Here is a 26,647-nt window from a genome sequence, read left to right as displayed (position 1 = left end):
ACATGTTCTTCAAAGCGGATTGCTGCCTGCTTTTCTTGCGGCGTCTCCTCACGGGTGACCATGACAGGTCCCGGTCCCGGGGCGGAACTCAATTTTCATGTTGAATTCTTGCAGCTGGAACATCCTGTGTGAAGGTGGGTGTATCGAGGAGCCATTGAAAATGGGGATCAATGGATTGTGGTCCGCAAGGACTTTGATGGGCCTGCAGTAACTGTACAGGTCGAACTGTCCGCATCCCTAACAATTGCTATGGCCTCTTTTTAAATTTGTGAGTATCTTGTTTCTGGCAGGAAGAGTGCCCTGCTCGCAATGGTGACCGGAAGAATAGTGTCTACAGAGTTCGGTGAGGACAGCGCCCAGCTCCGTGGGGCTGGCATCTATGATCAATTCAGTGTGCAGTCAAGGGTCGAAATATGCAATTTTTTTATTCTCTGTCAGTGCATTTGTTGTGCCTTTGAATGCCTTTGTTCATGGCTCACCCTATTCCCATGGTTCTGATGATTTTGTTAACTTTTATTGAGCAGTTCTGTGAGGGTGGCGAGGTTGGTAATGAATCTGTCGCAGTAGTTCACCATCCCCAGGAAGCTGCGCACCTCAGACTGGTTCTTTGGTGCTGGGGCTGATTTAATGTCCTTCACTTTTTTCAGGTCTGCCAGGACCCCTTCTTTCTGCAAGACAAAACCGAAGGCTTTAAGACAAATGTAACAATCTTCAGCCAATGGTGTTCTTCTGATGGTGTCTGAGATCAGGATGTCTTCACTTATATTCTGAACGCCTGGGAGATCTGAGATGACCCCTCGGATAGTGTTATGAAACACTTCAAGTGCTGAGAACAAATGTTGTGATGTACCTGGCTCTTTGTGCAGCGGAATCTGGTGATACCCTCCCATCAGATTGAGCTTTGAGAAATGCTTCGCCCCCTGGATGTCTGCAAGAAGGTGGTTGAGAGTGGGTGTCGGGTGCCTCTCTCATTTGACAGCATGGTTAGGGAGACGCATGTGTAAAGAAAGCAAGTAACACAGGACCACGCCTGCTTTCACAAGCTAACCTTCATTATCATTACATGTTCCTTTAAATACCATACCCGGGGGTGGGGGGGGTTTGAGCAGCCAAACGAGATGGTCGCCTGAGCGTGAGGGTCTGTCCCGACTAATAGTTTAAAACTAAAACAACCGTGACTGCCCGTGTTTCCCTGCCGCTGGGTGATACAGCGCTACTAAACTTTACAACATTTGGGCCATGAGCTTGATTAACCAAGCTAAGGGCACACCCAAAACAAGCCCGCAATACTGCCCATAATTGCTGCTGGAACCGGATAATATGCAATCTCCCCTGTGATAGGATAAATCGATCCTGCTTCGCTACGCGTGCTGGAGATCTGTTTAGGAACACAGGCGACTGGCAGCACGTAGCATGTGTTGTCTGCGCAGATCTGATCTAGCGCCAAATAAATCTGGAAGAATTACTGACTACTTACCGTAACTACTGCTCGTCAGAGGCTGTTGCACAGAAAACGTGCATCAAACAATCCTACATGTGAAGCTAGTGACAAACCTGCTTGAAAACACTTGTGGAACAGAATAACAACCAGGAGCACTACGCCGATGTGAACAGTCGGCACACAAGCAAGGCAAGTGGAAACAAAGCACAACACGTTGGGAGACTGATCCCAGTGAGGTACTCCCACCAAGACAAGGGCAGGTCCCGAACAATCCCAACATATCAGTGCACTACAATCGGTGCACGTATGCTCATGACATGATTAGCATACACAAGTCTGTATCCAGAAAGGAGCCTCACTCTGGCTGGGCTCCATATTGAGACCCCAAGTGGGGTTGATAAATGCCACCAAGCGAGGAATGCTGTACCTACACCCTATAAACTAGGGAACAATTAGCACCGGGTGGATCAATACTGTCAGTTTGCTAGTTGCTGTCACGAGAAGCACCTCAATGGAGCACCCCACTGCAAGACCTTGCATGGTATATGCTGGACAGTCCTAACACCTGGATTCCTGATCGGGACAGACTGCAGATGCGGCTCACGAGACACGGCCAGTAAGGGAATTATAACCTCAGAAACGTGCTACACAATCAACACAAGGTGAAACACAACTGACAACATGACTAAAAGAGCAAATAAAAAGAAGGGCCCTATGGACTCATTCACTGGCCCCCAACCTGCAACTCCGGAATCACCAAATCTGTCAAATCCCAATCAAAATGAAGAGGGAGGAAACAAATCCTGTGAAGACCACCTGCTCCATACGATGCAAAATTGATTAATGTCCATCAATGTTAAACTGGACGACATTGTCGCCACAATAGGAACATTTAAGGTGAAAATTGAAAAGGAAAGAGAGCGAATTACGGAAGCAAAGGCACGGATCGGCTCAACGAAGGACACAGTGGCACGTCATGACCGTGATCTAGCAACATTCCATACAGAACTTAACAAGATGAAAAACAAATGCGACAACCTCAAATCAAGATCCAGACGCAACAACATTCGGGTGGTGGGAGTGCCTGAGGCAGCGTGCAGGGGCCCAATGGAACCTTCCGTAGAGGAATTACTCAAGTGTCTATTCGACCCTACTAAACTGTCCTCCCAATTCTTTGTGGAAAGGGCCCACCCCACGCTGTCCCCCCTAGACCGGGCACACCCCCATGCACAATAATTGCAAGACTGCTGAACTATAGAGATAGAGACTCAATCCTTCGACTATCAAGAGAAATGGGCACCTTACAATTCGAATCCAACAATATCCATATATACCCAGACTTTGCTGCTGGAGTCCAGGCACAGAGGAAAATGTACAATGCTGTGAAGCACCTTCTGAGAGCAAGAAAAGTCCCATATGTTTGAATTTTTCATGCTAAATTGAGGATACAGCATGGGGGCAGGGCTAATTCTTTCGAGAATCCAGCAGACACTCTCTCATACGTGGAGGCTTCGATCCCAGTCCCCGGCCGATCCAGAACCTGTCCAGTCCATTTAGGGATAAAGCTGAATGCGGTGAAGACAATGACTGAGACCACCCCATGTGTACAAGGTACCGCCCTGCGACCGCCATAAAACTAAAGCGTGCAAGTAAAAAATGACTATACTAGTTTGGCCCGTTGAGCCGATCTTTGGGACACAGCAATCAACATAGCACCCCGGGGTAATTCCATATGTTCCAGGGGACTACATCATCAAGTTGGGGTAGATGGTGAGCGAGGGGAGAGGAAGGGAGGGTGAGCATGGGTTACACAGTTGGTAAATGTTCAAGCACTCTGGAGCTCCAGCGGCCCAGAAGCTAGGGGGGTGGAGGGGTTGGAAAACAAAGTGGCAATTGACATGCAAGGCAGGTCAAATGTAACTTGGACAGGGGTACAACAACAATAAATCCTATATTTGATAATCACTGTAATGTTATGAAATGGTTGCTCGCCTAAAATTGATCTCATAGAAGGTAAGGGGCCTAATTAACCCAATAAAACTAAGAAAGATCTGGGCATACTTATAACGTCGCACACCAAATATAATAATGCTGCAAGAGACACACGCACTGGAAATAACACACAGACAGATGGCGCAGGGATGGGGGAAAAATAGATTCTACACAAACTACTCATCACAAGCGAGAGGAGTGATTACACTTATGCATAAAAACATTGATTTTAGAGCTGGATCAACACACATAGACCCTCAGGGCAGATATGTCATAGTTTCTGGCACTATCAACAATGCAGCAATTACCCTACTTAATACATATGGCCCCAATATTGATGACCCGGATTTTTATGTAAAAGTAGCAATGCTGGTTGGTCAAACCGCTGACACCCCAATACTATGGGGAGAAGACTTCAACACGATCCTTGACCTCTCCAGCGATAGATCAAGCAATAGGCAGTGAAACCTGACCAATGCCACCCTTACAATAAAGCAGATCATGCCTCAATATGGTCCGATGGACATATGGAAAACAGAACACCCCAATACAACGGAGTATACATATTACTCCTCGGTGCATGACTCCCATTTCAGAATTGATCTATGGCTCATTTCAGAACCATGGACGGAAAATACATGCGAGACCACAATATTACCACGCACATAATCAGACCACTCACCAGTGGTACTGAAAGGAAGTCAAATGCCCGGAACTGGGCTCAAATCATTGTGGATGATGGCACTGTCGGCACTGCTAGACTACTCACTGGTTGAGACACTTAGGATAGATATTGAAACATTCTTAAAGGAAAATGAGGGCTCAGTGTGGAGCTTCTCCACAATATGGGAAACATTTAAGGTGTGGTTTAGGGGGATAACAATGGCATCAACATCAGGAATTTCAAAATGCACGAGGAAAGAAATGAATGAAATAGAAGACAATTTGAGAGGTCTCAAAAACGAGTATGGTAAAACACAAGATATAGCATTACTAGTTATGATAGGTTATTTATAACATGCTTAATACCCAGATGTTTCTGAGCACCGACCCGGGGATCGAACCTGTGGTGCTGCGTGTCATCTTGCTTCCAAAGCGAACACATTGCCCCTGAGCTATCCTCCCGAGACTAGGCCTCATTAAGGGCAATAGATAAAAGTTCTACGAACTGGCGGAACGTGAAACCCGTTTTATGGCTGAAAAGGCGCAAACCAGACTCTATGGTGAGGGAGAACGGCCCGGCCGCCTACTGGCAGGTATAATTAAAGGAGAATGCAAGACTAACCACATTAATGGGATTACGAAATCAGACATAACTACACTATTAAACCAATGGTAATAGAGAATTGTATTAGGGAATACTACCAAAAACCCTATGCTAATAATGACATAGTGACAATGGAGGAGGTGGAGAGCTACCTGGTGGGGACTAAACTACCTACACTAGACCGTAAAACTAGCAACAAACTGAGTAGTCCATTAACAGTGGAGGAAATAACTGAAGCCATAACCTATCATCAAGTAAAGCCCCTGGCCCAGACGGCATAGGCATTGAGCTATATAAAGTATACAAGGATATAATGGCCCCAAACCCGCTTAGAGTGTGGGATGAAGCGTGCAGCACGGGCACACTCCCACCTTCACTAACTGAGGCTATCATCATGGTCCTAGAAAAACCAGGTAGGCCCTCAAACGAAATGCCGTCATACCGCCCACTCTCCCTAATTAATGTGGAGGTGAAAATATTCCCCAAAGCCCTGGCAAATAGACTACTGCCCTACAAGCCTGAACCGGTACACCCAGACCAGTCGAGCTTAATACCGGGCAGATCAACAGCCCTAAATCTGCAGTGAGTGTTTGGCACAGTGGCACAGATAGACACAATGGTGCCTGCAGAAGCAATGGGTACTAGATGCTGAAAAAAGCATTCAATTCCGTGTCATGGAACTTCCTTTTTGGGGTCCTAAAACGCTTCGGACTAGGGGAGGGATTTAGTAAATTTAGAAAATGACAAACAGAAATTACTTCAATACAATTAAACTAGCCAGGGGCCCCAGGCAAGGTTGCCCATTTCCCCCCCTCCTCTTTGCACTGACCATTGAGCCATTCACCAACAGGATCCGAGAATTTCATAATCACAGAGGAATACATATATGGGGCCCACCACAAATAGTATTGCTATACGCGGACAATACCCTTATATATCTTAGACATCCCGCAGAAAATATTGCGCCGATCCTAGCTGAAGACGACAAATTCATGCTACATTCAGGCTATAAAATGAATACAACAAAATCGGAACTATTCCCCTTGAATGATAACACAACCAGACCACCACAATTACATGGGAAGAAATAGGTGGATGAAACGGTCAAATACCTGAGAGTGAGGGTGGCATGCTCGCGCAAACTATTATATGAAAACGGAATACCTAAATACACTTGAAAACAAACTAAACCTCTGGGCAAAACTCCCTATACCACTACATGGCAGAATCGTGATCCTGATAATGACTGTGGTCCCCAAACTACTATACTTTTTTAATAACATTCCAATATGGCCCGGACGACAGCTCTTTAATACACTTCGGAAACTAGCAGTGGGATTTGTATGGGTAGTAGCACGGCCCGCATGAGATGGGTATCCCTAACCAAACCGTATGACAAAGGGGGCCTGGCAGCTCCTGATTTCGAGCTGTACTATCTGTCGGCTGAAGTGCATTATGCTGGATATTGGTATAGCCCGGATAATAAATATGCTCACATAGACCTGGAGAAACGTTCTGCAGCACCTAATCATATTAAGTCTACTCTAATATGCAGTCATACGACCGTCCCCTGCTCATTCGACCCATTACGCACCACACTGGAAGCCTGGAGACGTATAATGATCAGATTGGGTATAACAAATCCATACAGTAAAAACATCCCTCTGTGGAACACCCTGGATATTTCCCCCACGTTGGATGTAGACGTCCAGCAAACATGGGACCCTGACAAGACTATGGAACTAGGCGATCTATTTCCCAGAGGCAGATTTGTCACAGTAGATGAATTTAAAGATAAACTGGGGAAGAGCGCCTACTATTTCTCTTCTCCTTCTCCTCTCCCTCTCCTCTCTCCTCCCCCTCTTACTTTCCTCTATGCACTTACTCTATCTGAATTGTCTCTGGAACTAGTACGATAGTAACAATGTTTGTCTCTCTCCCCCTCCTTACTTGTTTCCGCTCCTCCCTCCAGCTCTATCTGAAATGTCGTCAGGCCTAGTACAATAGTTGCTTGTTTTGTTCCTCTCCCTCCTCTCTCCTCCCCTCACCTTACCTAATTCTCCATCTCTACCAGAAATGTCATCAGGCCTAGTACGGTAGTCGCCTGTCTGTTTCCCATTTCCTTCCTATCTTTGTTTTAGCACTTACACTGTCTGACACGTCGCTAGGCATAGTTAATTTTTCATGGCCTGTAAGAATGTTTTGTATTGTCCCTTGTTCCCTCCCTTGTCATGAAGCGCTTTGAAACACATTGTGTATAGGCGCTATATAAATAAAATATCATATCATATCATAACAACCCAGTAAAACTGCTTCAATACTATCGGATGAGAGCAGCCATCAAACAGAAATGGCCATTGATTCCCCAAAAGCCTGACCCGAATGACTATATCGAAATGATGTTACAGTGTGAAAATAGGAAAAGATTGCTGTCCAGACTATATGCAAAGATACAAGACGGAGCGCCCCAGACAGACACACTGAGAAATAAATAGGAGAGCGACACAGGGAATACGATAGACAAAATCAAATGGCAGAGAATGTGTAGTCCTACTAAAGAGGTGTCACTTAATGAACGCCTGCGGCTGATACAGTTCAAATTACTGAATAGACTCCCCTAGAGCCCCCAACACATTACCAGATTTAATCCCCAGAATGAGCAATTATGCCCAAAAAATGCAGTTTTGCAGAAGCTGACACAATCCATATGTTCTGGCACTGCCCCCCAACTAGCAAACACACCTTATGAAATTACGGGAGTGCAGCTGATGCTTCAACCTTTAAAATACCTCCTTGGCGATATTGGCAAAGCAAAAATCACGTCTCGTGGACTTTTTAATATGGGATGCATACTCGCCAAAAAATACATATTACTTAAATGGAAAGCAAGGGAAGCGCCTACAATACAACAGTGGCTCAGAGAACTGCCAAGGGCTAATGACAATGAGGAGGGGTATGTACAAACTGTTATGGCGACATCAAGGCCCAAAGACATATGGGCCCCGTACCACTTATATGTTGAAAGCATACTTGATTCTGAAAACATATGGGAACATTCTGCAACAGAAATGATAAAACTGGATTACTCAAGTGATTACTAAGCAGATGATGTTTCATGCTGAATGCAAGAGTAAAAATGTGTAACACGTTAAAGCTGTAACTATGTTGTGAACACTGTCGAACCACTTGTGATCCATTGACAACTTGTTAAATAAAGTTTTTTTTTTTATAAATAGCATCAGACCCACGTGGTCATACCCACGTGGTTCTTTCCTAAAAGGCACAGCGCCTTCACCTTCAACCCGTGACATCACCCGCTCACAAAAGCTCTTAGAGCAACTCAACATTCTTCTATTAGTCACTGTGGCTGTTCGAAAGCCCTCTGGGGTGGCCACTAGCATCCATTTCCAACCCCCTTTCTGAGACCTGTATCTGTAGCTGTCCCTGTACAGTTCTTCCTGGGGAATTTTGAACCCCCCCTATCTCAACCTCATCCAGGAGTATTTCACGTCCCACTTCATGTTCTGTCACTGTCTCATTCTCTTCTTCACATTTGATAAGATGTTTCAAATGGGACTCAGTTCTCGTTATCCCTTGAGCTTCACTTCCTGATGTTATCAGAGACCCCTTCATTGCTATAACACTAAGCAGGTGAGATTTATATTGCAAATCAATTTTCTTTCGTCCTTGTTGTTTCACCAACACCTAATTCCCCACTGCCAAGTCCTTTGACCTGGCTCCTCTTCTGCGGTCAATTGTTTCCTTATCATGACGTTTCCGTTCAGCATCCCTTTCTTGAATTTCTTCATTCCTCACACCTCTATCAGGCAGAGTGATCTCCCGAGTGTTAACCTGCTAAGCCATCATGATTTCAGCAGGGGTGTTCCCAATAGCTTTGTGAGGGGTGTTCCGATAATCTCTCAACAATATTCTCTCAACATAGTACAAAGGGCCTGATGGTAAGAAAACCCCTCAATAGATGCTCTCTGAATGGTCATTTATATAGAAGCCATAAATCGCTCAGCCATCCCATTCGCCTGAGGCCATCTCAGTGTTACCTTCTGATGTTTAAACCTCATATGCTTGGCAAAAGTCGCAAAGTTCTGACCATTGTATGGAGGCCAATTATCTGACTTAATAGTACTAGGAATCACCCATTCACTAAGCACCTCATCAAAACACAGCAGCAACCTGCGGAAAAGCAGTTGTCGTCACCCTCTTCACTAAGGGGAATCGCGAAGATTCATCAATAAAGACAAGCAGATAACTTCCAGTGTCCATTGGGCCATACAAATCAACTGCAACTCTATCCCATGGTCTATCTGGAATTTGAGAAAAATGCAATGGCAACGGGGGACCGACTCTGGTCATACACTGGCCAGGTAGAAACGGTTGCACTAAGTCCTCTACCATCATAACCATGTGAGGAAACCACACACGACTCTGCAACTGTTTCTTCGTATTTTTAGCAACGCTATGACCTTCACGCGCCATCTGTATGGTAATGTTCCTCAAAGTGGGTTCGATCACATGGCGGCATCCCCTCAATAGAATCATATTGTCCATTACAGCCAACTTGACATACACCTTCGCCAGCCGCTCCATTTCCATCAGGCTACCTTCGAGATGGGCCCAGCTCTGCCTACAATAATCCTTCTATTGATTCTGATTCGTAAGCAGAATGTCAAAGGCCATAGATGGATCTTTCCTTGACTCACATGCCACCATCTCTAGAGTAAGGGGTAGGTGGCAAGGTGTTGGCCGTAACATAATTAATGTAGTTCAGATCACCTCGTCTTGTCGCATGATCTCCTCTGGGATGTCTCGAGATGTAATCCGCCAGGTTTTGATCTCCTCGCGGTTTATGGACAATAGTATAATCACACTCTTGCAGGCGAATTCCCAACCTCTCAATTCGAGGTGGCATTTTGATACGAGGATATCCAAATAGAGAAAGAAGGGCCTGATGGTCTGTCACCAGCATAAAGCCTTTCCCAATAATACAATTGTAAAAATGCTCACATGCCCATACAGCAGCAAGACTCTCCTTCTCAGCCTGAGAATACGCCATCTCTGTACGAGACAGAGCCCGACTAGCATAGGCCAAAATATGTCTAGGGTACACATGAAAAGGCGGATCTTTAATCTCCACCTGGGCCAGGATAGCCCCTAACCCCACAGGGCTGGCATTAATGATGATTTCAGTATGCCAGCCAGGGACAAAATATGTCAATTTCCTCGTCTTTGCGAGTGCATCCTTTATTCACTTGAAGGCAGCCTGAAACTCCTCCGTCCTTTCAAACTTGGAATCTTCCTGCAGCAACCACCCCAAAGACTCTGTTTTTGAGGCAAAATGTGGAATGTATCTGGCACAACAATCTGCCATACCCAAGAATGGGCGCACATCCGCCACCTGCATCGGAGGGGCCAAATCCACAATAGTGCTGACCTTCTCAGGATCAGGAGTCATTCCAGCATCAGGAAAAATATGGCCCAAAAATCTCCATTTCTTCTTGTTGATATTGCATTTGGCGACATTGTGGGTCAAACCCGCTTTTTGCAAAGCCACACACGTGTCCACCAATGCCTGATCATGTTCTTCCTCAGAGGACCCATACACCAGAATATCATCACTGTAATTGAAAGTAGATTTTCATAGGGAGAATTACTTGATGAATGGCCTCCTGGAAAACCTCAGCTGCCGAAGAAATGGCAAAGTTCAATCTCCGATATCGAGACAGGTCATCATGGGTTGAGAAGGTTGTAATTGCTCTAGAATCATGATGCAACTCCAACTGATGGTATCCCTGATTTGAATCAAGCTTCAAAAACACGGTGGCACAGTTAAGTTGTACAATCATATGCTCAATGCTAGGCCCAGGATGTCACTCGCGCTGAATGCAACCCGCATCTCAATGCACAACCTGATTTTCCCACCGTCCTTTGGAACAATCACCAACGGGAGACATCCACGGCATTGCCCCAGTAGTTCTCTCAATGACATTGTTTCATAAGAGACAGCTTCTTGCAAATGAAACGCCACTCGCCGGGGGTGTTGAGGAACAGGTCTAATCGACTCATCAATATGCATATTGACGACCATCCCTTTCAGCCTACCAAAACCCTCAAACAACTTTGGAAACATAGCTTGGATATATTCTTTGGACAGAAGCACAGTATATATCATACAGAGGGACTTTCAAAAGGTCTTTCCACAGATTGCACAATGTCACTATCTTGAAAATGAACATCGATCTGCCCCAGTTGATTTGCCGTACCATAGCTAAGGAGACATCTCCCTTTTATAGGACTGTGAATGACATGGAAAATAGCATCCGTTGATATACTCTTGTACACCAGTCTCCCCCCCCCCATGTCAATAGATGCCCTTGGGGCCTCCTCGACTTCCTGACCATCTTGTATCAAATTCACATACTCATCTGAATAGTCTTGCTCCACCACATGTAAAAAATCATGGTATTCATCACCTTCATACATTCCAGAGCCAGGATACACATATATTACCTTCTCATGATCATCACTATGATACATTTATACTCAGGATTCCGACCCTCCTGTGAGTGTATCCTCCAAATACCTCATCAACCGCTCTCACATAGTTCCCGGATCCAAAAGCATCCCCTAACTGCATCCTCCTCGGTTCTTGAAATGAAGAATATGAACCTTGAGATGATGAATATGGATGTCCTGGCGGCTGATACCTTTGCCTCCAATTATCAGCAAAGGTTGCTCTGGACACTGAAACGGACTGCCCGGCCTGACTGACAGCCTGAAAAGTGACCTTCCCGGCCACAATTTGAGCAGCGCTGAGCAATGACCGGACACACCCTTGCATGCGGGAAAGCCAATCCACATCGATCTCTGAACCTTTGACTGCCGATACGCAGACCGATTTGAAAACCTCATTCGATCCCCCATCTCCCGGGTCTGCACTGCAGCCATCACCTCATGATCCACTGGCCGACCAGGGGCACCCTCCATAGATGCTGCCTGTACATCAACCCTCTCAGAAATTCCTGCCAATTCAATAACTTCATCGATGGGAATTGGTTTCCTCAATAGTTGTTTACAAAAAGCAGTGGAAATACACCCTCCAATGCCTAATCGCTTTGTCATCTGAAAATTGAGAAAACTGGCATTGTATCAACTTCTGATGTAGCCTTGTAACAAATAACACATTCACAAATAGTCTCTTGCACCTGCTGGGCACACTGATTGAACACATACCTTTCTTAATCCCTATTAGGCTGGATGACAAGTTTCTTTTTCAAAGCATTAATCTGTTTCTCACAGGTATCCCTTTCCCCCACAGCAATCGTCTTAATAATGTTCTTAATCTCTGTCCCAGCAAGATTAATGAAAATGTCAAGTAAGGCTGGTGAAGCGTCTCCCCCCTCAGTTTTAACAAAGCCTTGAAAATCCTCAACCCAATCCAGCCACCTCGGACCCTTGTCATCCTGAGGAATCAATGTAAAAAGCAGTGGCTTGCGAAGGAAGGCCGCCCTATCAGTGGAGTCCACTATCTCCTGTCGCGCCACCGGCTCCTTACCCATCTTCATATTGCAAGGCTGAAAAAAGGAACATCAACAGTCGATGTACCTTCCAGCACTTTTACACATTCAGGAAGCTCAATACTCCAGGCAGCGCCACACCTCCATTCACTGCCACTCCTCCCTGCTCAGGAAGCACGGAACCTCCACTATCAGGCAGCGTGTCTCCTACTCCAGCCACTCCACTGTCTCCGTGGTGGCACCAGCACACCTTCAAACCATGGCCAGATACACTCCTCAAGTCCACAAACAGCACAATGCATTCAAGCTGGCAACCGGTACACAGCACCCCCATCACAATGCACTGTTTGTATCAGCGCAAACTGCAGCAACGGCGAGCAGCCACCCAAGACATCAGCCAGGCAACAAAAACGCACAGGCCAGAACTTCGTCGCCATTTGTTAAGAGGTATGTGTAAAGAAAGCAAGTAACAAAGGACCACATCTGCTTTCACAAGCTAACCTTTATTATCATTATGAATTCCTTTAAATACCATCAGAGCCACATGTTCATACCCACGTGGGTCTTTCCTAAAAGGCACAGCGCCTTCCCCTTCAACCCTTGACAGCATGCTGGTACAGATGTGCATCTGGTCTGGCCTCAGTGGGCGGCACCCACAGCATTTGCTCCTGCTTGTGTAATTCTTCCTCCACCTACGGGTGTAGGCAGAAGGGGATCTGCCTGTGCTTCTGCACCACCGGTTGACCATCTTGTCAATGTGCAAGCATACCTATTGGGACAGCAGGCAGCATCTTCCTTGGAAGAGGTCTTCATAATGTTTGAGAAGGCTCTCAATCTTGTCTTCATAAACACCAAATGTGAGGCAAGTCTTGGGCTGTGTCACAGATTACAGGTGTGGCAGTATCAGTATTTGCTCTGTACAACCAAGTCTTCACGTTGAAATGGCGTTTTGGCCACCCCGTTGAGTGGGATGGGCATATTGCTTCTGTCATATGCGAAGATCTTCACCTTGATGGATCTGACCAGAGAGTGCACCTTGAGTTGATGCGTTTTCTGCACTGCTCATGATATTCACGAAGACCCCCCGTGTCAATCAACGCAGTCATAGGATTGCTTTCCATGAGGATTCTGGAGTGCGGTTGGGGGCACCGTAATGAGCCGCAGCATAGCATTGAGATGAGGAACATTGCGTAGTCATCATTCGGCTGCTCGGCATCTATATAGCAAATTCCTTGTCTCATTGGTCGACGGGACTGTGAGGGCAGTATGAAGGTGCTTGCTCTGCACACACTGGTGAAATGTTTCAGCCTGCTGCATTTTACCCATTCCTCGCCTCTCACTGGGCATCGACCGGGGGGGTGGCACTCTGCCTGGTAGCGGCCTGTGGGGTCTGCACTGTCTGTTCTTGTGTGAAACCTCAGCAGCCTTCCCCCCACATTTGTGCAGGTAGTTGTGTGAAACCTCCTGTAATTGTGTCAAAGCCACGTGTGGCAAGGCAGCCTCCCATCTTTGAAGCCCTTCATTCAGTGAGCTCATGTGAGTGGCTTAGCTCCAGAATTCTCTGTTGGGCATGGACCTCATCAGTTTCGCCTATCAGGGTGCAGGTAAAGGCCAATTGGAGAAGTCTTGCATGGAGCACACTGTTTGGTTCTTGTGCCATCTGGCACACTTGGCATAGTTGAACTCTTTCATTACCTGCATTGGCCTGTGGGTTAAGGTAGTTAGCTAAGGCTGCCTTTGCAGCTGTATATAAATTGGTAATGGTCATTAGCAGTTAGAACATTGTGTGCACCCCTCATCCTGCGTAGAATACAATTACAGGCCTTTTGGAGAAATAAAGTTCCAATCTCTCAACCCATAGTGCCCACTTTGGGCCTAGTCTGGATGGGGGGCCTAGGCTCTCAAATTCTGTGATGGGGTTGTATGAGGGCACTGGCTTGGTCGCTGTTCTAGGTGTGAGCAGGGCTAGAAGGGGTGCATTTTCTCTATCGGAGTCCCCCCATCCCACCTTCATCACCAGTCATTAAATCCGACCTGGATTATCAACCTGTGGTGCTGCTGGGTACGGCTCTGTCACTAGGACCATTGGATGCCTGAGAATCACTACCAGGACATGAGGAGTCTCTTGCTGGAGGATGCCAGAGCCGCTATTGTCAGAGGGGGGGGGGTGGTAAGCAGGGCCTTATCACAAGGGCCCGTGATAACGAAGGGCCTGGGAGCTAGAGATTTTTATTTTATTTTTTATTTTATTTTTACATTACTTACACATTCTCATTTTACCACTGAAAGTGTGCGTCAATGTTTCTTTCTTTGCCACCCCTAGGTGATTCCTGTAAGAGAAAGCACACAGACAGGTAATGAATGTGTACATTACTCACTCCTCCTCGTCGATGTCGTCGTCTGGTCCGTCAATGATCTTGTAGTCCCTCAGGAGGCTGCGGATCATCCGCCGACAGAATTCAGTCGATGTTTCCTTCCTCCCCAGCACTATGCCTTTCCTGGAAAAAAGGAGCACATCTTTAAAGCAGCACATGATTCTCCAGCAGGCCTGGATATCTCACTGTGCGCGGGACCCTGGGAACAAACTGTACACCACTGACTCAGCAGTGATGTTTGTTATAGGGAGAAGGCCCCCCACCCCCAGCTTTGTGGCCGGGCCCCGTATTAGGTCTCTAGTGTAGGTGAAGTCCCAGAAAAGGTGGTATTCCATCTCGTCTGCTGTGCATCGCCTCAGGCAGTTCCTGAAGCAGTTTAGTCCTCTGGAGTGCATGAAGGCCATCCAGGCAATGTCTTTGTGCTTGCTCGTCAGCCTCTCCGATGTTCTCCCACATGTGTTCTGCCTTGTACCGATCTGCTCGCAGATGTTCCTCATGCGGATGCGTGCGTAGATGGTCCCTGTCTTCCACTAGTCCGGTGCTGCCATCACCAGCTGGAAGTCTCTCACAATCCCTCTTCTGCTGCATAGTATCAAGGCTCTGTCCAGTTGTATGGGATCCTGGTGTTCCACTCTGCCCACCCCAGTCTTCGCCCAACTGGCTGGAGGAAGAAGCGTGCCATCAGGAATCCGATGTGACTCATCGCTGCTCTTCAGTGTGATCCTCATGCAGTTCCAGGTGAAGAAGTCTCTCAGGATGGTGGGGATGCCTGGTACTCCCTTCCCTCCTTTCTCGTGCTCCTTGTACATGGTGTCCCTCTTCACTTGGTCCATCTTGGAGTTCCAGATTAAGTAGAACACCTCTGATCTTCGCTGTCCTCTTCTGCATGGCCCGTGCCATGTACTTCAGGACTGGTAGCACGTTATTCCTCAGGGCCAACATCTTCCCCTCAATGGTCAGCTTCCACAGGCTCCAGAGTCCCAGCTTCTGCATGGCCTTTGCCACTCGTTCATCCCACGTCCTCGTCGTGGCACCTTCATATCTGAAACACACTCCCAGGATCTTCATGCAGACCGTTCTGTTGTGGAAGGAAAGCGGCTTGTGTGTGGAGTTCCAGTCTCCAAAGAGCATGGCCTCTGACTTCATTCAGTTGATCTTGGCCCTTGAAGCTTTGCAGACGTCCTCGCAGGTCTTCACCAAAGCCCTCACGGAGCTCCCATCTGTGCAGAAAACTGAGACAGCGTCCACGTAGAGGGAGCGCTTCATTTCACCCTTGCAGTTACTTCCTGGCACCTTGATCCCTCTGATGTCCTTGTTCCATCTGATGTGTTCCACCAAGAGCTCTATAACACAAAGAGAAGAGGTGAGAGTGGACAACCTTGCCTGTCCACTGACTCCACTGGGAAGGAGGCAGTCTTCCAACCATTAACCATAGCAGTACTGAAGATGTCTTTATACATTACCTTCACTCTGTCACTTAGGAAGTCCCCCAGGCCCAGTGCCTGCAGGGCCCAGTCCATGAATTAGTTGGAGACTCAGTCAAATGCCTTTTCCTGATACAGGCTGACCAGAGCTGCTCGGGCCCTTCAGTCCTTGACATACTCGAACATGTCTCTGATCAGGTTCAGGCTATCTACATTCTGGCGACGACCGGCTGTTCCCGATCACCTTCTTCAGCCAGTTAGCCATCACTGTTGCGAGGATCTTGTAGGAGATGAGTCTGCAGTTCTACAGGTGCTCCCGGTCTCCTTTCTGCTTGTACAAGAGTGTGATTGTGTCTTCTCTCAGGGACTGTAGCACGCTACTGCTTTCAGCCATCTCTTCGTACATCCCAAGGCAAGTCCGGTCCGATCAGGTCCCACAGTCCGACATACAGTTCCACTGGAAGACCGTCACAGCCCGTAGACTAACTATGCTTGAAGGGCATGGCCGCCTGGTGCAGCTCCCCCCAGGTGAGGGGCGTTCAGGCCTGCTCTCTGCTCCGGGCTCAGCGTCTTTGAGATCCCAGCCAGGAACATGTCTGCCTGATCTCTCTCTGCCACCTTACGCGAGTAGAGGCTGCCATAAAAGTCAGTGATGACCTTCTTGACTTACTTTTTACCACCTTGGAGGTTTCCCTCTGGGTCGCGGAGTACCACTAAGGGCGTGGCAGCGGAGTGTAGCTTCTTGAAGAAAAACAAGATGCATTTCTTGTCCTTTTCAAGTCGCTAGACCATGGAATGGAACATGACTTTCCAGGATTCCGCCTGGAAGTGGTCTGCTAACCCCTTCCTGGTTTCCTCCAGGTCATCCTCCACATCCCACCCTCGCAGCTTGAGTTTGAACAGTCTCTGCAGTTTGCTTTGCAGCTTCCTGAACGTCCGCTTTTTTTCCCTATGCAGAAACTCTACTTGCATCCTGGAAGAGGTCACGGACCTGGGTGTTGACACACTCCACCACTCCCCTGTGGATTGAAAGCAGTCCCTTATGCTCCTCCACCCTGCATATGCCTCTCTGAGGTTTGCCTTCATCTCCTCACTTTCCAACAGTGTGCAGTTCAGTTTCCAGGAACCTGGGCCACCTGGGAACTTTCCTGAAAGTTCATGTAGCTAATTGCTCAGTATAGTAAAGTGGACGGCAGCCATGGAGCTCAGAACCGGCATTACCGTCTCGAAGGTGAAGATTAAGTCAATCCTGGAGAGCATGGAGCCATCAGGACAACTCCTGGAGAAGTTCCTGGCATTCGCCCCATACCTCTGATGGAATCTCTCTGGGAAGACTCCCCACAACCTCCCGGAGCAGATTGGATGTTGAATTCATTCCTGCAGAGCCATGGCCCGTGCGTCCATCCTCCCCTATGGTACAGTTAAAGTCATCCCCCATCAGGATGGTCCTGGAGGTGGCGAGCAGCAGCCTCAGGTTTTCAAACATTTCCAACCGTTCATTCTTGGTCGTGGGCGTAAACATTGATCAGTCGGATTGTTTCACTTGCCCAGGAGCCGTCAATGGCCAGCACTCTGCCATTCACCTGCTCGGTTACTGATTCAACTGTGAAATGCCTCCCTTTGCAAGAATGGCCACACCCAAGGACTTGCAGTCGGTCCCTCTGGACCAAAATGATGGGCCATGACTCCACTCCGCCAGGAGTTGTTTGTACGACTGGTCATACGGTATTCCACATTCTGCCAAAAAGGTCAACGTGCTGACCTGTCTGTTTCTGTCATTCAAGCTTCAGACATTCAAGGTGAGCAGTGATATTGCCGTCCTAGCAATGTTTGAGCTGCCGGTCAATCAGGGATTAGTCTGGGTCCCTGTTTATACGTTACCCAGGCTTGTGCCCTCCATCTGCTTCATCTCTTCTTCTTGTTGGCTCTTGCCAGTTCTTCTGTGATCTGGAGGATCTCCTCTGCCACTCGATAATGGGTCCTCCTATCTGGTCCCCTCTTCTGGTTGCCAGTGCCTGGTCAAAGATGCCCACATTCAGTGGAGTTTCGCCAACTCCTCCTGGATTGCTGGTGTCTCTACATATGGAGCACATACACACAGGATTATTGCTTTGTGTGGGCTGCCGATCGTGCCGTCAGACTCTGCCTTTTATTGGTTGCGGTGACGCTCTCTGACATCCCTGCGTGTACGCATGTATGCGCACAGCCCGGGCACGCAGTACTTCCGACGCACATTCACAAATGCCACATTGCGTGCATCTAACTCCACACGTCCTCTTCATAGAATGCCTTCCTTCTGACTGCCTCCTCCTATCTGCAGAGCCCCTTCTATCTTTCTAACTGTAATGGAATTACCGCAGTACAGACCAAAACTTCCCCTTTCCCGCCACCGTTCCACAGAGGTAAGCTCTCTTGACTTACATTTGATGGGAGAGTGAATGACGTTGCGTGATGAATGGGCACAGCCGTGGTGCACATTCAGAGGTTGTATGTAAGTGCTGGTGTTTCGAGGTGGTCTCTAGAGCCATGCTAATCTGCATTCTCGGCTGTGCGGCATAATATTGGAAAAGACAACAGATAATATTAATTTGATTCAGCATTCGGAAATACAATGAAAGGTGCAATTAATTTACTTTTCTTATGAATTTTCTCTGAGGCCGTATTTTCATGCACACTGAGCATTTCTACAGAAAAGGCGCAGACATAGATTTGCTTGGGTGAGCATGTTGTCTTTTCAAAAAAACAAACTCCAAAATCTCATGAAAAATGCATTTGTAGATTCACTGGGAAAACATATTAATAATAACCCCTACAGTTAGTGCTGCAGTCATGTTAAATATTTCCTTTAAATAAAGTATGAATGTAAATAAATTGGCAAACTCATAGAAGCCTATGCTGCCACCAAGCGGTCAATTATTAGCAAAGCCTGCAAACGGAAGAGAAAAATGTGCTGGGAAAAACCAATACTTGGCAGCAACTTGCTTTATCAAAACGTAAGCAAGTACTCGATCCAGGTTACTCGACGAAAAAAATGTGTGTACATACTGGTAAAGGCAGCCTTCTTGACAAAATGATTTTAATTTAGCAAACGCAATAAGGCATACATTATTTGGAAGAAAATGAGCAGGCCTCGCCTGTAGTGAACTGCAGTGTCGTGCGATTTGCTAAACGTGCTGACATCCTTAAATCCTGACAAAACAGCACTCCACTTCGTGTCTGACCTCGTTTTGGTGTCTGCAGTGAGTAATGAGTACTGACGAGCTGTTGGTGCGCTTTTCTCTGTTTCTATTGCAGTGACCTGGAGGGTTTTGTTGAAGATCTGAAAAGTGACTCGACGTCAGTTAACAAGGGCGTCACGCTGAAGGACGTGGAAGACGAGGCCTTCAGTCTCAGGCAGATCGGCGAGGCTGTTGCAAACCTTAAAGGTATGTTTTTGTTTGTTGCTGGATCTACGCAACGGTACGAACGCGCTCAACTGAGACCGTCTTTGCCAGCAGTTGCGAAAATGGAGATAATTAACTCTGGGAACGTTCATGTCCCCGGGTCAGTTATTTTTTGACACCTGCTTAGTGGGAGGGGACGAGAGTTCCAAATCTGAGCGGCTGGGGAAAGGGAACACTAACAACGTGTCTGCTGTGTATGACAGGGGCCTGCGCTGCTTCAGTCCTAGGCTGGTAAAGATTTAAGCCGCCCAGAGGAGGTGCCAGTTTGTCAGTGTGGCCAGTGCTGGAAATGGCAAAAATGTACTGAGGGAACCCGCTCCTCCTGGATTCCCGTAGTTGTAGTTCTACGTCATTTGAAATTTGGGAAAACGACATGTTTCTGAATTCCAAGCAAATTCAGGACTGAAAGGCCTTCTTATGCCTGGCCACGAGCAACTTGAGAGGTCTGTATTTCCCAGTGTAATGTTATGAGCTTGCCAAACTCAAATGCTAAGTTAACGCTGTCGGGTGACATTCAGGTGGAACACACATCATAGCAGTGAGCTCTTAACCCAGTGAGCTATCTAACTATTTACATATTTTTTTAAGCTGGGATCGATGAACATGTAATGTATGGCCTCTCATTGGGACTCACCTTATCAACCCACACGGCCCCCTTCATGCAGCATGCAAGAAAGGGAAGGCGGACACGAGAGGGGGATTCGTATGCACGTCTTTATTCTCCTTCTCCTCTTCTTCTTCTTCTTAATTATCAAACGCGTGGGCGGACCCACGCAGGCGCTTCCCCATCCTAAAGGATGATGTGCACCAACCCCACCAATCAACACACAGGCCACAATTCCACACAAACCACCAGCTACCCAACCACAAACAACCACACCCCCCAATCCAACCCCACCAGCCACCCCACCGCAAACACACACCCCCCACCACACAAAACACCACCTAGTGAGCCCCGGAGACCGGCGCGCAGACCTGCGAGACCCCAGCCCGTACGCCTACACATGCGCTTCAGGCAAGGCACCGCGCGCCGCCGCCCACCCGCCGCGACCAACCCGAGCGACACCCACACTTCCACACGAACCTCCAGCCACCAAACCACAAACAACCACTACCCCCAATTCAACACCACCAGCCACCCTACCGCAAACAACCACACCCCACCAATCCACACCAACAGCTACCCTACCGCAAACAAACGCCCCCCACCAACTCACGCCCCGTCCCCAGCTCCGCCAACTACCCGCCACTTCCAAACACAACCGCCATCTGCGCAACACCTCTCAACAGCCCAACCACCTTCCCGAAACATGCCGGCTGCACTTCAGCCCTCCATCGGCGCTCTCTAGATCAACCTCTGTAGTAAATTCAACCTCTGCGTCATACTCCATTAATGCTCCTCCCCTTCTCCCATGATCCCAGTGTGCCCTCCCACGTGATGTAGGTGCCGGTTTCATGCGACGTCACAGAGCCTGTACCTGAGGTATATTCAAAGAAAGCTAATAGAAAAATAAAGCCCAACTCTAAGGGATCATTGCCTGGATTGCCAAATATTTTGGCAAGAGAGTGTAGGGACCTCTTTGTTTCCCCTCTAAGTTCAAAATTAAAATGTAAAGTAGCATTGTTACATTACAAATATTGACGGAAGGCCCAGCCCAAACACACTAGTTACATGAAGCACCTTTACCATATTATTTCTGCATAACAACTACTTTGGCACGATTTTCAAAACTCACTTCTCCCCCAAAAGTTCAGAGCTCTCAAGTTTCCCATGGCCATGTGTGAAAAGGACAGACAGTCCTGTGTTGTTTGGAATTCTGGGATTTATAATTTTCCTTAATTTGGGGGAAAACACTACATCGGGGAAGTACTCAATGGGGGTAAACACTACAAGTCCCAGAATTCAAGAGTAAAAAATGGGATTGGGTGGCCTTCTCGCGCATGGCATAGGGAAGTTCGGATTTCGCGGTTTTGGCATATGTATTTTGGATCCTGCCTTTTTGCACTCCTGATGTTGATCTGTGAACTTGAACAGCTGACGTCATGCAGCAATGCACTGCTTTTGTCCCCAGCATCACTAAAACGACTGTATGTAACAAGAATTTCTGAAGTCTGAACACCTAAAGCTCATGTCTTTCCCGCAAACATGGGAGAGGGAATGAGGCATACATAGATCATCAGCTGCCATTAATCGAGCTATCTTGCAGATAATAACACCTTTTGTGCATTTGAGCTGCTGAGCCTGGGCCTCCCAGTGTGCACTTGCTATCCTTTTGTGTTTATTACAGACTCTCCGCAAACCCGCCCAGTCGCTGACTCCAGACTTCAGTACTTCTCTCTGTGAGACCAACACTGAACGTTAAACGTTTATGGGGCACTCTTCTGCCTGGGACCCGTGAGCAGATTCACCCCTGCCTCTATTGTGCCCCTCCTTCCTCTAGGGCCCGGGGAGCTGCGGCCCCTCCCCCGGCCCGCCCCTAGAAACTGTGCCAAGTCATCTAAAAGCGGTCTGCTCATTGAAGCACGGGTTCCTAGTGTATGCGAGAGCTCGGCTCCAGAGCACATCTGTGAGTTTCCTGGGCTAGCCTCTGGGCCTGGAGACAGAGCAGCACTCCTGCAGTGCTCCGGCAGGATATGTTTTGCCGGAGCGCTGCTGTGTCTTGTTCCGGCCCAATTCCTACCCTCAATGTTCCAGAAGTGATACATTTAGGTCCAACTTGGAACCCCACAGTGATCTTTCCTTGCAGCACTGCAGTGGCTTTTGCTAGCAGCACCTGGGGCAGCAGCCTATGTTGAGGATATACCTGAACTGCGTGTGTTTGTGAGCCGCGGCCTGTCAAAAGGACCCTTGCACTTCTGCTGTGCTATGCAGTCGAAATGTGCCTCTTAGCTTGCTTGCCTATGGTATGATTGAACTGCGCATGACTGTTGTACTCGCTTAAGGTGTGCGGGAAGCATGCATCAACGTTACCTTAGTCCTGCTGGTTGTTTGTGAGGAAAGCTTGCAACGCGGTTTGCCAGGCTGTGATCATGCTACGTCTGTCCTGTTTGTGATTGAGTTTTCACTGCTGCTTTTCGTGAACTATCTGTTCTATTTGTGTGAGAAAGGTGTATCCTAACTGACCATTCTCTGCACAACCTTTAAAGCCTGCCATGCCTTTGTGTTCCCCACTTCGCTTTATCCATCCATGATTCCACTCTTTAGTTAGGATGAGTGGGGTTTCAGTCCGCAACATCTGTCCCTCCTCCCAAGTACTGCCTCTGTCTGCCACTGTGTATCCAGCTCTCGTCATCTCGCTCTCTTTCTCCAGCTCTAATGCACTCTGCTGTGACCCGTGGCTGCCTCCCGGGGCTCTCGCAGCATTTGGTGAGGCCAAGGGCAAAACATTTGGTGAGCCCCTTGCTATTTTTTGCCCTGCACCGGCGACACCATGAATAAGGGGTGCAAAACACACCCTTGGAGTTTGTGTGAAGGGCTTACGTTTTTTGATGAAGACCTCTGGATGCAGCTGGGCTAAGCCAAACACGTGCTGTTGGTCCATTGCACTTACTATCAAAAAGATTTGCAGCGTAAATCTGGAGACGGAACACACTTAAAATCTTGCAAAGAACAGTGGGAGGGGGAACAAAGAAGAGAAAAGGAGGGTCTTGAGGTGCTTCCGGAAGTTAAGGAGATCCGGCTGAAGGCTGAAAGGGGCAGGGAGACCATTCCAGAGGGAGGCTCCTAAGGAAGAGAGGGATCTACCCTCCCACTCTCTGCTTAGAGAAGTGTCTGATCTGCAGAGAGTTAGAGCTAGAAGACCGAATGGCTCCAGCAGGAAGGTATTTAGGGAGAGAGAGTTGGATGTAGCTGGGTCCCAGGCCCCAGAAAGCCTTGTGGATGATGCAGAGGGTCTTGAACTTGATCCTAGCAGCAACCGGGAGCCCGTTGAGGGACTGAAAATCATTGCAAAGATTATGGAGAAAAGGCGGCAGAGATAACTCCTGCAACATATTCTCTCATCACAATTGGGTCATGTACCTGTGTATATATCCTGAGGCAAACTTAGGGAACTCTTTCATATTGTCTGGCAAGAGAAGTACTCCTCATTTCCCACACTTGTTCGGTGTTTACATGCCAAAAAGGCTTTTGACAGAGTTGAGCAACGGTTGATGTTCCGACCACTCTCCCAGATTTGGCATAGGGGACACTTTCCAGCGAGAAATAAGATTACTGTATACCAACCCTTGCTCAAGACTCAATTGTAATAGCCATATGTTATACACCTTTGGCATAAGGCGGGGTACAAGACGGGGATGCCCACTGACTCTTAAATTGTTTTTGTTGACCATGTAAATCTCTCTCAATGGCCATCCAAAACAACACTGTTAAGCAGGGTGTACGTACAGATATTGGCATTACTAAACTTATGCTCTATGCTGATGACATTTTATTGTCACTCGCTGACCCTGGCCAAGTCAATTCCAGGCCTCATGACCAGAGTATAATACTTTTCCAAATGTTCAAGCTTCAATATCAGTTTGCTCAAATGAGATACACTTCTACTCTGACGGGAAACTACTGAAGTCGATAAACATGGATATCCTTTCCACTGGCTAACTGAAGGACTCCAGTACTTTGGTATTAAACTTATAGAGCTCCATGACATGCTACCACATATCTTGCACTTCCATTGAAAAGCTGCATCTCTAGATGTTATTAGAGCGGAATACTCTTAGTCTTCCACTCTGTAGTAGAAACGACTGTTGCCCCTGAAGCCATCTATCGTTTTTATCCTGCTTACCCCCAGACTTGCCCATGACTGGTAGTCCTGCGTTGATAAAATGATCTGAAAATTCACATACAGGGTTGTTAGACCTCAAAACCACATGACCTTACTATGTGCAGCATCCTCTTTAGGCGGTCTTCACCTTCTGACTATAGAACTTTACAGTAAATCCTTTCATATCTGACGGCTGAGTAAAACGCCACACAAAACATTTTATAGACCTAACTTGTTTTGCATGGAAACATATCTTCTGCCGCTTAAACATCAGATTTTACACTTTACCCACTACAGCTCAATCAGGATACCCAATGTAGCAGGTAGTGGCCCTTTTTTACACATTAAAGCACCCTTCTTGCACAATCATACATTAGTAATATAAGGGAAAGTGTTCCTTTGGGAGTATTGGGACCCTAAAGGCATTCGATGTATATAATTGAAATGTGGGATTCAAATACCACAATTGTCCAACCTTTTTAAACAATAGCATCCTAATATCTGATCTAGATTAAACAAAATAGGTATGGGGCTACATACACCTTAACTGTTGCTTAGAAAAAGCCCTGCAAATGCTGAAGCGACCCCTAGTCAAATCACGGATGGGACCCCTCAGCCTGCTATGTTACACCCCTGTAAAGCTTCTATCATGAAAACACTTGTAGCAAGCTGCAATTAACATGGCATCTGGACTGCCAAATCACAGACGAACGGTGGAGTACGCTATATGAATGGCATAATGTAAACCTCAGAGAGCCCACACTTAAAATTACAGTTTAAGATCTACACCATTGGCATTGGAGCCCCACAAGCTGAACAATACAGATACAACCATGAAAGATGCCTGTTGGGGATGTAACCTGGACAGAGCCACTGTAACACATTTGATAACCCTGGCCACAGTTCCACCATTATTGGCAAATATTACATGCTAATTCAATGATATTTTAGGTTGGACCTTCATATTGAATCCTAGAATAACGTTGCTGCATGATTTACCACCCTGGGCACTGTTGGAAACAATGTCAAAGGTGGATAGAATCCACTTTTATGGTAGCTAAGTCATGCATTCTTAGATGTTGGGGTACCACAAATGTGCCAGTCTTTAAAGATTGGTAACACGAATTGGCGAGAATTCCACCATGTGAATGCTCAATATGTTGACTTTATAGTAGTAATTTGTCTTTCTAGAAATTTGGGCAGCATTTCTGCATGTTTAGATGCTCTAGAAATGTTTGCACTACCCTTACTGTTATTATACAATAAACCACTGACATACTGTCTTGAGAAATTAGCTCTCGTGATTGTATGGGCCTCACCTCACTGAGCCCTCATCACCTGATGGAAAATATACATGTCCTGTGATGTGTATAGGCCTCATTGTTTGGTGTATTATGTTTTGTTTTATTCCATCCCTTATTTGTTGACTAGATAGTTCTATTTAGAATTAAGGTCAACCTGTTTGTTGTTCCCTACAATTAAGGCTCCTGGTTATTTGCGTTTGCCACGTTTATGAACCTAAAACCGGCACACTATTCCTTTTGGAAAAGCTTTTCCTAGTGGACTTGGCACTTAGGCAATTGTACCGATATGTCAAGCATATGTTTCGGTTTGTACACCTCAGATTTTATTGTATTTTTTTTTATGACTCATGCATGACGTTTCTACCAATTATAGTTCCTTGTGCATGTGTCCAGTCTTTTCTTGCCATTGATATTTCCTTATGCTTAAGAAACATGCTTTTTTTCTTTATTGTCTAGTTGTTTGACATTATGCTGTGAGTGGAAACTATGCTTGTACTGTACTTAAACTTTGTATTTATTTATATATCATATACGTTGGATAGTGTGAATATTATTCCTGGTTTGGAACTTTGCCATGGAATACTTCAGACTGATATAGTACAGCCATGTTTTTCTCTTGCAGACAATTATCAAGGTTTAACTTCTATGTTGTATTGTGTGAAGATCCTAATAAAATGCTTATGATAAAACATGATCATTATTACTATTTAGGATAATTTGGGGGCGGGAAGAAACCTGCAGGGCTTAGGAATTGATGTAAATCGTCCAGCCTGACCCATGCTAAACATAATCGGCCTGATCCTCAGATCTTTGAATTGGAGCAAACCAGAGAAGCCCGTGAGGATTTCTGATTTGTACCTGATTCACAAAGGCTAAAACTGGAGCAAATCAGCAGATACCTGGAGCATCTTTGAGATGTTCGCATGCAAATGTGATTCACAAAGATTTTCTCAACCGCATCTCGGAGGTCCTCCAGTCGGTCTCCATCTTTGCGCATTGCAAATCTCTTTGAATCAGACCCATTGTTTTTAGCACTGGTGTTGGTTTGGTGTGAGGGTGGTGTCTCTTGGTGGGGCTAAGAAGTCTTTTGTGTCCTATGCACTTTT

At 46.8% G+C, this 26,647-nt stretch overlaps 1 protein-coding gene across 16 annotated transcripts in view; it reads left to right on the top strand.

The window, feature by feature from the left end:
* The window catches only part of KIAA1217 (KIAA1217 ortholog), a 1,682,267-nt gene that overhangs the window by 1,598,968 nt on the left and 56,652 nt on the right, over window positions 1-26,647 (top strand). For all 16 annotated transcript variants that reach the window (XM_069648169.1, XM_069648165.1, XM_069648167.1 and 13 more), the window contains one exon: window positions 19,326-19,456. In XM_069648169.1, coding sequence (XP_069504270.1) covers window positions 19,326-19,456 — 131 coding nt within the window. The remainder of the gene's footprint in view (window positions 1-19,325; window positions 19,457-26,647) is intronic.

The sequence above is a fragment of the Ambystoma mexicanum genome, chromosome 2q (genome assembly GCF_040938575.1).
Source record: "Ambystoma mexicanum isolate Mex_15411 chromosome 2q, UKY_AmexF1_1, whole genome shotgun sequence".
Taxonomy (NCBI): Eukaryota; Metazoa; Chordata; class Amphibia; order Caudata; family Ambystomatidae; genus Ambystoma; species Ambystoma mexicanum.
This window is presented reverse-complemented; position numbering and strand designations above follow the sequence as displayed.